At 39.8% G+C, this 16,738-nt stretch overlaps 2 protein-coding genes across 3 annotated transcripts in view; one reads left to right on the forward strand and one right to left on the reverse strand.

The window, feature by feature from the left end:
- LOC134199623 (uncharacterized) overlaps window positions 1-16,738 on the forward strand; it is a 500,100-nt gene that overhangs the window by 272,504 nt on the left and 210,858 nt on the right. The window lies entirely within an intron of this gene.
- On the reverse strand, window positions 462-16,118 carry LOC101744447 (tubulin beta chain). The gene is made up of 12 exons (XM_012692582.4): window positions 15,648-16,118; window positions 8,394-8,505; window positions 7,807-7,929; window positions 7,159-7,260; window positions 6,464-6,591; window positions 5,464-5,631; window positions 4,888-5,002; window positions 4,516-4,586; window positions 4,233-4,372; window positions 3,394-3,553; window positions 2,635-2,736; window positions 462-1,765 (listed from the first exon to the last, which is right to left on the reverse strand). The coding sequence occupies exons 1-12, from the start codon at window positions 15,702-15,704 to the stop codon at window positions 1,673-1,675; spliced, it is 1,371 nt and encodes a 456-aa protein (XP_012548036.1). The 5' UTR covers window positions 15,705-16,118; the 3' UTR covers window positions 462-1,672.

The following is a 16,738-nucleotide window of genomic DNA, read 5'->3' on the forward strand; positions in this document are numbered from 1 at the left end:
GCTTACTGTGGGTATAAGATTTTCTTTTAGGGACGAAGGTAGCTGATGTTACGACACCATTTATTTGTTTTTTTTTCGGGACCGGGGGTCAACCTCCTGCTTGGTCCCTGCACCTAGGGGGCACGCGGGGTATGTGGGACTTGACGATGCTGATGCTGGGAGCAGACCGTGGGCCCAAAGAGTTTTAGAGTTTTTTGTGAGTCCGCACAGGTGGGTACCACCACCCCGCCTATTCCTGCCGTGAAGCAGTAATGCGTTTCGGTTTGAAGGGTGGGGCAGCCGTTGTAACTATACTTCAGCACTTAGAGCTTATATCTCAAGGTGGGTGGCGCTTTTACGTTGTAGATGTCTATAGGCTCCAGTAACCACTTAACACCAGGTGGGCTCATTATAGCCATATTTACCAGCTTTAGTTTAAATTTTCAGGGAAAGATTCGATCATTAAATAAAACAAAATTCAATAAGAACTTTAATCATTTTATTAAAAATAAGAAAATGCAAACATGTTGTGTTATACTAAGGCACCTACAGTTCATTTTTAATATAAAAAAAAGTTTTTTTAACTTAAAATTAACGCACGCTATGACACATTGTACTTGTCATAACTATAGGGAATATTTTGTTTTTGAAACATTCCTTAAGTATGTTGGGATGAAAAGCTGTTTGATTCAAGCGACATTTTTGCAACTTCACAGGAGGGCTATTTAAAGTTTGAAATGTGGAAAAAATATCAGTAAAAAAACACGTGTGGCACTCGGCGACTGCCGCGATAAAGCTATTGCATGGCATTTTTTATCAACTTATGCAATTATAATTAGACAATAATAATTTAATATTAAAACAATATTAAAATAAGAACACGCTATATTTATAAACATTAACAAAAGCAAAACATTAACTGTCCCCTTCACACTCATAAGCTAGACCGCGCGAGAGAGAGATGGGCAGACTTTCATGATGCGCATGCAGTGCGCACAACGTGTGAATGTGTTGAACGCGAGCTACATGGTAGGCGGAGTGGGGGTGTTAGGTTTTATTTTCGTTACGGAATTTCTTGATTCGATTGCCGCGCTCAAAGCCCATGATAAAAACTATGCAATAGCTTAAAAACAAAGACTTCTTCAGCTTTTCGAACTATAGTACAAAATATGTATCTGCTTGTTGACTGATATTTTAATGTTAATTGTATTTTGGTGCGTAGTAGAGTATATCATCTCTCTCTCTCTCTCTCTCTCTCTCTCGAACGGGGTAAGCTTAACTGAAGTTCAATTAAATGGTAGTGCAAGGTAGAGGGGAAAAAAAAAAAAAAAAAAAAAAAAAAAAAAAAAAAAAAAAAAAAAAAAAAAAAAAAAAAAAAAAGGTAGAGGGGGATGAGGTCGACCGAAGAAGACATCGTTGGAGTGTGTGAATGACGATATCAGAGAGAGAGGAGTGAGTGTTGAGATGACGGCTGATAGAAGAGAATGGAAGAGAAAAATTCGCTGTATCGACCCCACCTAGTAGGATAAGGTGGAGATAAAGAAGAATTAAAAACTACGAACTGTTGATGCTGATACCAAATAAAACGAACCTTTAATTACATAGATAAATATCGCTTGAACCAAATAGCATTTCAGTCCTGTGTAGGTATGTATTTTAGCGTTCTGCGTTGTTTAACCTAAGTCTGTGTCGTTCAATACATTTGTATTTGAACCGGCGGGTCCTCCTCCTGCGCCAATTCCTCTTCTTCATCGAACACTGCATCATCGTCTTCCAGAGTTGCCTCCTGTATATAAATAAAGTTTATAATGTTACGTGCGATATGCGCACGTTATTTCGGATCCTCCCGATCCTCTAACGGTGCTTTTAGGTACCTCAAGCACTAGTCACAGTTCTCGTCGAACCCGTCGCTTGAGACGAAGGACTCGACGAGTAAATTAACCTATAGACACAGCCTACTGAGTTTCTCGTCGGATCTTCTCAGTGGGTCGCGTTTCCGATCCGGTGGTAGATTCTGCGAAGCACGGCTCTTGCTAGGGTTCGTGGTAGCAACGACGTCAGGTTTGAGCCCCGTGAGCTCATCTACTTGTTAAGGTTACGCTGATATAGCCTCTCAAGGCTCTCCGCTTAGGTAGGAAAAAAAAGCGATATAAAGAGCTTAGACGCAATTAAAATAACTTTTACGTTTTAATCTTTACAATTTTCGTGGTGATGCTGTAAACTATTCGAAGTGTCAGAAAGAATATTAAGTCAACCTATGCTGATAGCCTTGAGAGGCTATTTCAACTTCGCCCTAGCGTGTAGGTGAGCTCACGGGTCTCAAACCGGAGTGTTGCTAACACTGACCCTAGCAAGAGCAGTGCTTCGCAGCATCTAGTACCGGTTCGGAAACGCGACCCACTGAGAAGATCCGGCGAGAAACTCAATGGGCTTAAACGAGACGTTGGGCCGCGAAAATTGCGCGGACGGACGAGTATGAAATTACCCATAATTATAGAGAATATAGAGTGCAGATTTTTTTTTAAATTATCCATAAAAAAATCATTAAATCAATAAAAAAACATTACACACCTAACGACGATAACTAAAAAACATTAATGTCAATCAGCGCCATCTGTCGTTCGATAGTCGAATCGTTTATATGTAAAATCTCACCTGATACTGCTGATATTCTGAAATGAGGTCGGCCATGTTACTGGCCGCTTCAGTGAACTCCATCTCATCCATTCCTTCACCCGTGTACCAATGGAGGAAGGCCTGGATTTTTTTTTTAAATTCAATTAATATTCTGTTTAAATTGAGAGCGCAAAAGTGACCTAAGCTTACCATAGTTAGTTCGGAGATAATTACATTTGAATTTACTTTGCTTCGTGCAAAAACAATACGCGCAAAAATAATGTTTACAAAGCCATCTGTTATCTATGGGCGAAACTAGGGATTGGCTGATGTTGCGTCAAAATTTATTAAGTTTTAAATAAATTGGCAAAATAAATTGCAATATAAAAAAGCATATAATATATGAACATTTTTGGGTTAGGCCACTTTTGCGCTGACGACCTCAATTATCACTTTAATTGCTCAGACGGGTGACGGCGTGTGCGCACAGCCCATCTGATTCTAAGTGATTACCGGAGCCTATAGACGTCTATAAGGTAAATGCCGCCACCCACCTTGAGATATGAGTTTTAAGATCTCAAGTATAGTCACAACGGCTGCCCCACCCTTCAAACTGAAACGCATTACTGCTTCACGGCAGAAATAGACAGGGTGTAGTACATACCCGTACGGACTCTCAAGACGTCCTACCGCCAGTAATTATGAATATCAAATTTTTGCGAGTTTAATTTAAGCAATAAACAATAAAATAAAATGGGTTTTGTGTTAGCGGACGCGTGTGGCTCCACAAGAGCTTACCCTCCTCCGGAACATGGCGGTGAACTGCTCGGAGATGCGCTTGAAGATCTCCTGTATGGCCGTCGAGTTACCGATGAACGTGGCGGACATCTTGAGGCCGCGCGGCGGGATGTCGCACACGGCCACCTTTAGGTTGTTCGGGATCCACTCCACGAAGTAGCTGCGAGGAGAGATAGGGTTTGTTAATAGCCCCCACCCTGATGGGGAGGTGTTGCCGTCATGGACGTCAGCAATGTCAGGGTCAGAGCCAAGCCGCTGTTAAGTACTCTCCACAAGCCTCGTCTGAAGAAGGACATGCTTGGGAGGTGCTATGGAGTCGTCGAACCCGTCGCTTCTGACGAAAGGTGCGAGTAAATTAACCCACAGACACCGGATCGAAAACGCGACCCGCTGAGAAGATCCGGCGAGAAACTCAGTTGGCTGTGTCTGTGGGTTAATTCACTCGTCGAGCCCTTCGTCGCAAGCGACGGGTTCGACGAGGACGGTGACCGGTGCTTGTGGTACCTAAAAGCACCGTTAACACGTTGACTGCAGAATCATTTTTAAAGGACTTACAGCCAGTGCGCATGAGGTCATTCCTAGGCAAGATTGAACTTCTTCACAGTGCGTATGAGAGCTGATAGGTCTAACAAAGGATCGTTATTGAATATGCACATACTGATAGTGATAGAAATGTGGATATAGTCGCCTCTCGCATCGAGCGAACGCGATTTTGACTGCATGACTAGTACACAGTCGCGCGTAGGGCTTTTTAAACAGCATAACGCAGTCAACGGGAGGATCCGTAATGACGTGGACACAACCCCCATTAACGAAGCGAGATGCGTGTGTTTGTTTACCTCGAGTTCTTGTTCTGTATGGCGAGGATCTGGTCGTCGACCTCCCTCATGGACATGCGGCCTCTGAATATGGTGGCAACGGTCAGGTATCTTCCGTGGCGAGGATCGGCGGCGGTCATCATGTTACCGGAGTTGAACATCTGAAGGATAAATTGAAAACAGCGCCATCTATAGTCAAGGAGTTTTTGTTTTACATGTCTATGGGCTCCGGTAACCACTTAACATCAGGTGGGCCGTGAGCTCATCCACCAACCTAAGAAATAAAAAAAATACGAATACTCACTTGACTCATGAGCTCGGAGACAGTCTGAGGGCGATAGTTGAATGAATTTCGCGCGGTCAGCGGTGCGAAGCCTGGGGTAGAAAGAGAAAATATATTAATTATTAGTTCTTGTAAACTTCTTGCTGTTTCGAAGTTAAATTAATTTCTTACAAAAAAAAAACGTGGGTGCATGGTGTCAATAGTTATAAATATGAAATTGTATATTCATTTAATAAACAGATATTCTTTGACTATCAGTGATTTCTTCCTATCTAAATCTCAAGTTGTATACGCCACATTCAGGAGCCCATACAGGTGGACTTAATGAAATTCCGCTTTCGACGAAGGCTAACTTCTTAGCTGATGACCTTTAGTGGGGGAGATTCTACTGACCCGGCATGAAGAAGTGGAGCCTCGGGAATGGCACCATGTTGACGGCCAGCTTCCTCAGATCCGCGTTCAGCTGTCCCGGGAACCGGAGGCAGGTCGTCACCCCGGACATGGTCAGCTGTAATGCGGACCCCACGAAAAAACCGGTCATCATAGCACCAGCTTTTTTTTTATTGCTTAGATGGGTGGACGAGCTCACAGCTCACCTGGTGTTAAGTGGATACTGGAGCCCATAGACATCTACAACGTAAATGCCCCACCCACCTTGAGATATAAGTTCTAAGGTCTCAAGTATAGTTACAACGGCTGCCCCGCCCTTCAAACCGAAACGCATTACTGCTTCACGGCAGAAATAGGCAGGGTGATGGTACCTACCCGTTCGGACTCACAAGACGTCCTACCAGTAGTAATTACGCAAATTATAATTGTGCGGGTTTGATTTTTATTACATGTTGTTATTCCTTCACAGTGAAAGTCAATCGTGAGCAATTGTTGAGTACGTATTTCATTAGAAAAATTGGTACCCGCCAAGTTACTACTATATAAACGGGGAATGGATTGAAGAGTAATTATACTTACAGATATGAGGTGGTTAAGGTCGCCGTAACTAGGACTGCTGAGTCTCAGCGTCTTGAAGCAGATGTTGTATAACGCTTCGTTGTCGATGCAGAAGGACATATCCGTGTTCTCGACCAGCTGGTGCACGGACAGCGTCGCGTTGTAGGGCTCCAAAACGACTTCGCTCACCTGGTCGTGTGAACCGTATTAAGGAACGCAAGGCTTAGGGTTACAGACTGGTACTAACGTAAGGCTGAAGGTTACGGACTGGTGCTAACGCAAGGCTGAAGGTTACGGACTGGTGCTAACGCAAGGCTTAGGGTTACTGACCGGTACTAACGCAAGGCTTAGAGTTACGGACTGGTACTAACGCAAGGCTTAGAGTTACGGACTGGTGCTCTAAGGTGCTCTCTAATTAGCGATATCATTTTGTGATGAATAGGTTGTTTATTATTTAAACAAGTATATATTTAAACGAATATAAATATCAGTCTTTGATACCCGTAATATAGAGAATCCGAAATTAGAAGTTCGCCCATGGACGTCAGCAATGCCATGGGCAAAGCGAAACCGCTGCCTACCGTTAAGTACTCTCCACAAGCCTCGTTTGAAGAAGGACATGTCATTGCGCTCGGCAAACGCCGTGGAGGGGAGTTCATTTCAAAGCCGGATGGTACGTGGTATAAAATATATCTGGCAGGATGATAGGTATTAGGGTATTCTCTCAAATAAAGTGGGTTTGTAGTACCTAGGTTTTATTGTAAAATTATCAAGAGCTGGCGGAGGATTACGATTTCAAAATAAGCTATCTAGTTGCCGCGCCTACCTATCTATGCGCCCGTAAACAGAATGTGTATAAGAGAAACGGCCTAACTCGCTTTCTCCCTCTCTCCACGGTCGAGTAGTTCGCGAGACGCTCTGTCTACTCTCTCACTCTCCCTCTTCCTTAAATTGTACCTTTTCTCTCTAGCCGTAACGAATCTGTCGCGAGTTCAATTTTTATTAAGGCAACACTCCTCACCTTAGGCGAGGGTACAACGCTGAATGTATTCATGATTCTGTCCGGGTATTCCTCCCGGATCTTGCTGAGCAGCAGAGTGCCCATGCCGGATCCAGTGCCGCCGCCCAGCGAGTGGGTCAACTGGAACCCTGAGAAAAGGAATAAGGTAATCGTACAAATTGACGCACGTAGACCTCAAAGGTTAGGTATGAGGTCGAATTATCGATGCCCTTCAAATGCATGATTTCCTCGCGGCATAGTATAGTAATATCTACCCATGCGTACCTATTTTTTTCCTACCTAAGCTAATAGGCTTGAGAGGCTATATCAGCGTAACCTTAACTAGTAGGTGAGCTCACGGGGCTCAAACCTGACGACGTTGCTAACACGAACCCTAACAAGAGCCGTGCTTCGCAGAATCTACCACCGGATCGGTAACGCGACCCACTGAGAAGATCCGGCGAGAAGCTCAGTGGGCTGTGTCTGAGGGTTAATTTACTCATCGAGCCCTTCGTCGCAAGCGACGGGTTCGACGAGAACGGTGACCGGTACCCACAATGAAATGAATGAAATGAAATGCGTTTATTTCAGGCAACTTAAGCCCATAAAATTTCACATAAAATTACAGAATATTGAAATCATAAATACAATATAATTATAATTACAATTTTTCAATACCAATATGTTTATTATTTGTTAAAATAAGATATTATTACCTTGGAGACAATCACAGCTTTCAGCTTCTTTTCTGATCACGTCCAGTACAGAATCGACTAGCTCAGCGCCCTCTGTGTAATGTCCTTTGGCCCAATTGTTGCCTGTAAGCAAATTTATAAGCAAACTGATTTTTTTTTATTGCTTATCTTATCTACAACGGGAATGCCGCCACCTACCTTGAGATATGAATTCTAAAGGTCTAAATTCGATAACATGATGAACAGATCTTTTTTTTTATTATTGAAAGATTACTGTTGGCCCGGAGGCTTTTCCAGCTTCACCAGGACAGGTGGGCGAGCAAAGGCTCAGCCAGGAGGGGTGGGATTTGCTAACAACTGCCCGAGCGTCTCTGAAGGAGACCTAACAACTCAAGAGCAATTGCACTGAGAAGATCCGGCGAGAAACTCAGCGGGCTGATGCATGGGTTAGGTTGCACGTCGACCTCTTTGTCGAGTTCGACGAGTACGGTTACCGGGGTTCCTCAGCCTGCTCCTAGTGTTAGAGCTGAAGGTATCTAATGCAAGAGTTATTGGATCTCATGGATCCGTATCGACGTGATGATCAACAGATGTCGCTACCCACAAACGCCACTTTAACGGAAGCTTTGTCTAAGTTCTAGAACACGATCAACAGATGTCGCTACTCACCAGCGCCGCTCTGACCGAAGACAAAGTTATCGGGCCGGAACAGCATTCCGTAGGGTCCTGATCTGACCGCGTCCATAGTGCCCGGCTCCAGATCCACGAGAACGGCACGGGGGACGTATTTACCTAAAGCATTTAAAAGAATATAAGACAAGATTGAGGTCCATTTGTTATTTAGTAGTCTTGGCGATGACAAATAATTAAACTATATGTGTTGCTCCGTAAAAACAAAGATTTATTTTCTTTTTCCATTTTCAGTAATAAAACATCAAACACGCTGTCGTAAAGTTCCATTACATGTAAAACAAAGAAAGGCATTTAAATTTTATTATTTGTCTATCTATTGTTTAATAGTCAAACTAAATAATGTTTCTAATACTTTGACCACTTCAATGACAGCCACTCTATCAAAAACTATAATACTGTTTTATCAATCTTCTATTGATAGCATCACCTATTTAATTAGCCAATTCACACATAAATAAATCCTAGATATTACTTCTAGGTACATATTTCTTTCCAAATATAATTGAAAACAACGCCATCTAAGGGCGAAAAGCTGAAGCTGAATATGGTATAAAACTATTCACCACTAGATGCCTCATTGTAGTAAACGTTTATTCTGTCGAGCTGCAGGTCGCTCTCCCCTTTGTAAACTCCGGTCGTGTCGACGCCATGCTCGTCTGAGATTATCTCCCAAAACTGAAAAAGAAATTAAATCCGTCATTACTCTTGAATCGTCCATCCATATGTAGATGGCATATTACCTCCCCTATATTTTATTTTTAATGAGGGATTTTGCAAATTTTCAGAAGCCACAAATTGATAAAATTTAATCTATTTGTCTATAACAAATAAAGTATTTTTTTTTTAGTGTTTAGTTATACAATAATTGAATGCCTTAACTTTAACAACATATAAGTTTAGGGGCATCCGCTACAAGATGTCGCTAGTTTCCATACAAAGAAACATTTCGTCTTAAAGTACCGCAGTTTCAGGACCCTGGAATCGTGCTCAAAACGCATTTAATATTTTCCGCATATTTAATGAGCTCCTATATTTTTATAGCGCTGTAAAATGTACTTTTTCGTCCTACTCATTTTATTTTTATTTTTTATTGCATGGACGAGCTCACAGCCCACCTGGTGTTAAGTGGTTACTGGAGCCCATAGACATATACAACGTAAATGCGCCACCCACCTCGATATATAAGTTCTAAGGTCTCAGTATAGTTACAACGGCTACCCCACCCTTGGAACCGAAACGCATTACTGCTTCACGGCGGAAAATAGGCGGGGTGGTGGTACCTACCCGTGCGGACTCCCAAGAGGTCTCCAGTGATTACGCAAATAAATTTTCCGGGTTTGGTTGCCACTACACGATGTTATTCCTTCACGGTGGAAATCAATCGTGAACATTTGTTGAGTACGTACCTAGTCAGGTCATAAGTATTGTCACACAGTAAAAACTTTTCTTTTAGAATGCTGGCCACAAAAAAGTTTATTGAATTCGAATTTCGAATTGTTCATGAAAATAAAAATGTATACTTTTAGAATTTTACTCATTTTTAAATATGGAGTGGACGCTTAAAGAAGACCGTGTTGCAGTTATTGCGTTGCATCGTTGCGGTTACGCGCCAATTCAAATTTTTAACACACTGAAAAATTTTAATATAACCAAAAGATTCGTTTATCGTACCATTAAACGATACAATGAAGACTCTAGTGTAGATGACAGGTCAAGAAGTGGTCGCCCTCGGTCTGTTAGGACTCCAGCAGTGATAAAAGCTGTGAAGGCGCGAATTCGAAAAAATCCCAAACGTAAGCAGAAACTGTTGGCCCTTCAGATGGGGTTAAGCAGAACCACGGTGAAAAGGGTGTTAAATGAAGACTTAGGGCTTCGGGCATATCGAAGAAAAACAGGATATCGTTTGAATGCTCGTCTAATGGACCTGAGACTGAAGAGTTGCCGCGCTTTGTTGAAGCGGTACGCGGGAAAAAAATATCGGGAAATTCTTTTTTCGGATGAAAAATTTTTTACCGTAGAAGAGAGCTACAACAAACAAAATGATAAGGTGTACGCACACAGTAGTGAAGAAGCGAGCAACCGTTTTCCGCGTGTCCAACGAGGTCATTTTCCATCTTCGCTCATGGTATGGTTGGGAGTTTCTTATTGGGGCTTAACAGAGGTACATTTTTGTGAGAAAGGTGTAAAAACGAATGCAGTTGTGTATCAAAATACAGTCCTGACGAACCTTGTGGAACCTGTTTCTCATACCATGTTCAATAACAGGCACTGGGTATTCCAAGAAGATTCGGCGCCACCTCATAGAGCGAAGAGAACACAAGACTGGCTGGCGGCGCGTGAAATCGACTTCATCCGGCACGAAGACTGGCCCTCCTCCAGTCCAGATTTGAATCCGTTAGATTACAAGATATGGCAACACTTGGAGGAAAAGGCGTGTTCAAAGCCTCATCCCAATTTGGAGTCACTCAAGACATCCTTGATTAAGGCAGCCGCCGATATTGACATGACATTGAAGGCCTGTATTCAAAATCACGGAGGTCATTTTGAATAAACTTTAGTGTCATAAGAATCTATGTTTTGTTAAGTTCATTTTGGTATATGAATGGTTACATAATGAATAAACTTGTTTCAATTATTTTACATTAAACATGTGACAGAATTTATGACCTGACTAGGTATTTCATTAGAAAAATTGGTACCCGCCTGAGATTCGAACACCGGTGCATCGCTCAACACGAATGCACCGGACGTCTTATCCGTTAGGCCACGACGACTTATGATATGTTATTTGCTGGTGTATGGACGAGTAGGTAGCCTCACGGGCTTAATCTGACAGAATTTGCTAACACTGGTCCTAGCAAGAGCCGTGCTTCGCAGAATCTACCACCGGATCGGAAACGCGACCCGCTGAGAAGATCCGGCGAGAAACTCAGTGGGCTGTAAAGTGTTAAATATTCATTTCACTTGTTTATTCAATATTCATTTCAAATATTCATTTGCTTCACGTATTTATTATTACTAGAGGTCCCGCAGTAGTCGAAATTCGACTATAATTAATTGTAATTGTAAGTTTGTACACTATTATGATTGTATTTTATACTTCTATAATCACAAATTTCGCCAAGACTACACTATAAAAAATATTAACAAAGACAAACAATATTTAATCTCAATTTTACAACAGACGTCAAGAACAAAAGTTTGACAGTAAATAGTATGCATGGGTGTGTGCGTCAAATACATGGTATGTAGTGTGTGTAATGTTTTCTTTATTGATTTATTGTATCTTTTATGCATTATTTTAAAAAAATGTTTTCATTGTGCATTTCTTCTCTATATTCTCTATAAGCGTGGGAAATTTTAAGCTCCTCCGTCCGCGCAATTTTCGTAAATAGGGGTACAAAGTTTTTGCTTCACGTATTAATATAGACTATTCAAATTAGTTTTAATCGTGTTTGAGTATGACTCGAAGTAAATAAAACTCGAACGAGAAACGTAATAGAATGAATGTGAATCTGAATTACTGATATCTTTAGAATGGTTTTAGTTATAGATTTAAAATAGCCGATTTAACACGAAGCGATTTTATTTATCAGTAGATAACAGACGGAACTGATTCATTGTGCCACGCCCTTAATTTAGAGTATTCCTTGTGGATAATTAAGATCTGAGACAGATATGCTGTAGCCCAGACGAATACCTTAAAAATCCACCCGATACACTAGTCCAAGGTTTTTTTTGCTTACGTGAGTAGACGAGCTCACAGCTCGCCTGGTGTTGAGTGGTAACCGGAGCCCATATATCTACAACGTAAATGCGCCACCCACCTTGAGATTTGAGTTCTAAGGTCTCAGTATAGTTACAACGGCTGCCCCACCCTTCAAATCGAAACGCATTACTGCTTCACGGCAGAAATATGCAGGGCGGTGGTACCTATCCGTGCGGACTCACAAGAGGTCCTACCAGCAGTAATTACGCAAATTATAATTATGCGGGTTTGATTTTTATTACACGTTATGTTATTTCTTCACCGCTGAAGTGAATTGTGAATATTTGTTAAGTACGTGTATTTCATTAGAAAAATTGATACCCGCCTGCGGGAATCGAACACCGGTGCATCGCTAGATACGAATGCATCGGACGTCTTATCCTTTAGGCCACGACGAGTTCTGATAAAGATGAACTCTACTCCGATGGCGGGAGGTGCGATGATAAAAAAGAGATGAGGAATCATCTAGAATAATTCCTCAGAGCACTCCCCATGGAACAGTCAGTTAATAAAATTTCGACTTCTTATAATTAATTATTAACTACACCCTTGCTATGTGTTCGCTGCAGGCGCACTAATTAAAATTTTCTATTGAATTATATCGAAGGTTGAAAGGTTAAGCGACATTTTTGCAAGTTCACAGGAGAGCCGTTTAAAGTTTAAAATTTGGAATAAATAAGTTTCTCTCAAAAATCTCTAACTATGAAGGTTCTATGTCAATTCGAAGTACATATCTATATATTAACACGTGAAGCAAAAACTTTATATCCCTTTTTACGAAAATTGCGCGGACGGAGGAGTATGAAATTTCCCACACTTATAGAGAATATAGAGAAGGAGTGCGTAATGTTAATATTTTCTTAAATTATGCAAAAAAAACACATTAAATCAATAAAAAAAACATTACACACACTACCATGTATTTGACACACACAATTGTAACTATACCTGAGACCTTAGAACTTATATCTCAAGGTGGGTGGCGCAGTTACGTTGTGGATGTCTATGAGCTCCAGTAACCACTTAACACCAGGTGGGCTGTGAGCTCGTACACCCATCTAAGCAATAAAAAAATAAAAATAAAAACACGCATGCATAATATTTGTTTATTGTCAAACTTTTCTTATTGTTTAAAGTCTGTGGTCAAATTGACGCTAGATTAATATTGTTTGTCTTTATTAATATTCGTCTATAGTGTAGTCTTGGCGAAATCTGTGATTATAGAAGTAAAATAGTCTTTGACAATAGAATCATAATAATGTTCAAACTTATAATTTCAATTAATTATACTCGAATTTCGACTACTACGGGACCACTAGTTACAATAGAACGGCAATATCATACTTTAACCACTATTTTATTTATAGTAACCGGCAAACTTCTTGAGCAAATGACCTTGACTGCGCAGAACCGAATTTTAGATCACTTTGGTGGTGAGGGTGAGGCGCGACGGCAGGGGAAATCGTATCGAGCGCGTTATTGGTAGATCAGTCGAACCTTGCGTCCCGCACCGCGCCTTCGTTCCGCTTGCTCACAAAAGTACGCTTGCGTACAGTGGAAAGTCTATCGTTATTAATCGTTAAGTTATTTGTTATAATTGCTTGTTGACTTTGTTGCCATTGCTATTTGTTGAGTGTTTGTTGATTTTTTATAAAAAATACACTATGCCGCGACAAACTGGTGTAGTATTCAAAAGAAAGTGTAGAAAAATTGTGTACGACGTATATTGCTTCATTATAAAACAGGGGAAGAATGATATGGAAAAAGTAAAACAGACTTCCTCGGAATGTAGTTTACGACGAATTATGAAAGAGCTAGGCTTCAGATGGAAAAAAAAACAGAAAATAATCGGAAGCTGGTAATTGAAAAAAGTTACATTCGATTACTACGAATCGAATATCTTCAAAAAAATAATGAATTATAGACAAGAAGGAAGACCGAACCGACCGAGTTGTAAACTACACCGATGAGCCCTATGTCGACTCATCACGATGATAGCGACTCGGGTGATGAAATCACTGATGATGATGATGGTCAAGATTATGATAACGAAAAAAAAATTACAAATACCAGCTTCGCTTCAACTGAACCAAGACCTGGCAACAGCTCTAGTTTTGATTTAATAGAAGGAATATATATTTTACCCCAACATTAAATTGTTAACCTATATTTTTTGTTGATGTTCTAATAAATATATAAATAAATACATATTTTATTATGTTGATTTTAATAATTTAATTGCATTATGACGCAGAGTAAATAATGTTTTTGCACGTGAGTGTACCATGCGCAAACTTACCCCCACTACGTCAACAAATGCTCAAGATGTTTGCCGGCTATTATAACAAAAAAAAAAAGCTTCTTAAACTATTCTCGAAAGGAGAACACTTAATAGAAGTTCAATCAAAAACATCGAACTATTGACGGCAATACTAATAACGTCAATAAAATGCGATGTTAAACCGTAAAAATGTTTTAATTCCGAAAATGCTTCATTTATATACAAACCTATTCATATATTTCAACGCTAAATAGTGAATATTAGAACAAATATCAAACCTTTGAACGTGAGCTGTCTATAGATCGATCTTTTTTATGATTGAAGTATTACTGGTGGCCCGGTAGGTAGCCTTTCCAGTTTCACCAGGACAGGTGAGCGAGCAAAGGCTCAGCCAGAAGGGTGGGATTTGCTAACAGCTGCACGAGCGCGTCCGAAGGAGACCTAACAATTCAAGAGCAGCTGCTTCGCGAATGGAATGGAATTGAATCGCGACCCGCTGAGAAGATCCGGCGAGAATGTCACACGAATGCCACTTGTTAATTTTGAGTATTAAACAAACTAATTGACGTGCGATTATAAAAATAAAAGTTGTCCATAACCTATTGTGGTATTTGCCTGTTGTATAACCATGAGATTTTCTTAAATTTTACTATGCGAAATACCTACGACCGGATACTGATTTACTATCCGGTATCCGGCCGGATAGTGAAAACATGGCCGGATAGGCCGGATACCGGATAGTTACCAGATATCTGTTTCATCTCTAATCTATTCTAATTTATATTTTTAACGGATTTTTTTTCTTACAAATTAACTCATTATCATACTCATTCTGTTATTGACCTACAATGATGTTATAGTAAAATCTCTTTTTACTATTACATCATTATTGAGCTGTTACTCATTCTGTTATTTCTTTACGCAAAATTTCGGAGAATTCACGGGTTTTTTTTCTACAAATTTTTTTTTTGTTTGTCTCATTCCACACGTGGAGCTTACTAGAATGGTATTATGAATAATGAATTTGTTTTGTAACTCAATGGGACGGGACGATATCGCGGCACGGCTAGTCTTAACCGGCTACCGGGGCCCATGGACATCGACAACTTAAATTCCGCTGCCTTAAAATATGACTTCTAAGTCACAGTTTTACAGATAACGGCTACCACGCCATTCATACCGAAACTCATTACTGCTTCACGGTCGAGATAGGCAGAGTGGATGTGCCTATCAATGTAGCCTTGAAAAACACCCTAACATCAGCAGATCAATCCAATACGTTGTTCGACACATTTATTTTGTCTTTTTATTTCGATACGATACGCGATAGTATCATTAATAATGTCTATTTAAAACTTTCAAAGCAACTGGCTCTGAGAAATGTTTTCATCACATGCTGATATTTTTCTTGCTATTCCAACTATAAGAGAACTGATTTGGCATCTATAGAGTAAATTCATTTATATAGTTCATTCATTTATACTTATTTATACATAATTGTATTGGCTCAAATTACGTGACAAAAAATTATGTTTAATTTTTTTTTATGTTATATGACGCCGGTTAAACTAAAGACGTATGTAATTAAACTTAAATTACACATTAATTACGTGAGGAATATGTTTTATTTGGTCTGAATTTCTTTGGAGAGCCCTTTTTATTTTAATCACTAAATGCTGGTCTCGACATTAAAGGGTTTAAGATTGAAAACACGGATGTGTAGATATTGTATAACGCTGTCTGTTTGATATTAAATTATGTATTTACCTTCGATCCTATCTGATTCCCGCATTGGCCGGCTTGCACGTGGACTATTTCACGCATTTCTAACACAATATTCACACACGCCTTCACAACCTAACTGGGAATAAGGTGAACAATTCTAAATCCGATGATGTAATCAATGTTATCGGAACTTATCGCCTTTTTTCTTGGAAACACTGATATGTAATGCACCACTGATAGTAAATGTAACGATAAGAATCGTAATTCCGTAATACACTAGTTCATTTTCTTTTGTAATATTGAAGGTAAATTATTTGTTATTTTCTCAGCTTGCAAAATTATTATTTTCTTAATTTGACATTAAAACACCTTTTATCCGATCATTATATGTTGTAAAATAGTTATTGAACATTTAGTAAATCAATAATGAAGATATTATTATGCATTTGTTGCGATCCGAAGTACATCGTATAAATTATTGAATAGTATGGGAATTGGGTTTTTTTTTCCAGCAAAAACTGCGCAGTTTTAAATGCTAGCGCCCTCTGTGTTGTGGTGCATTAAAGTAACAGTTTCAGTCGTGCTTTTAGTACTGCTATTCGACAATAGAGGGAGCTATCCGATTATTGCATTGAAAAGGAGAAAGTATGTTTGCTTGCTTCGCTCTTGAGGTCATGACTGATGAGTCGACCGCCATTAAATTTTGTACGTGGTCAGTGTGCTTAGTACAAGTTTTTTAATGTTCTCTATAGTGTAAAAATTGAACTCAAATTTGTATGGAGTAGGAACGTTTTCCTACGTTTGCCGCTAGGGGCGCTGTTCCAACTGCATATAAATTTGAGTTAACTTTTACGCTATCGAAAACGTTAAAAAACTCGCACTAAGAAGACACAGGTGTGCAGAAAGTATTTTTCTTCCAAAAGAAAGCGCTAAAACCGAAAGACAGAGCTTTAGCTAAATAAATACTACTAAACTACTAAACTAAAACTACCTATAAAAATTTTGAAGACAATAGATTTACAAGATTTTAAGCAAAAATTGCAAGTATTTTTAATAGATAAGGCTTACTATAGTATGTCAGAATATTTAGACGATAACTTTAGATAATTTAGATAATAAAGTAGAATACAGTT

The sequence above is a fragment of the Bombyx mori genome, chromosome 11, assembly GCF_030269925.1.
Source record: "Bombyx mori chromosome 11, ASM3026992v2".
Lineage (NCBI taxonomy): Eukaryota > Metazoa > Arthropoda > Insecta > Lepidoptera > Bombycidae > Bombyx > Bombyx mori.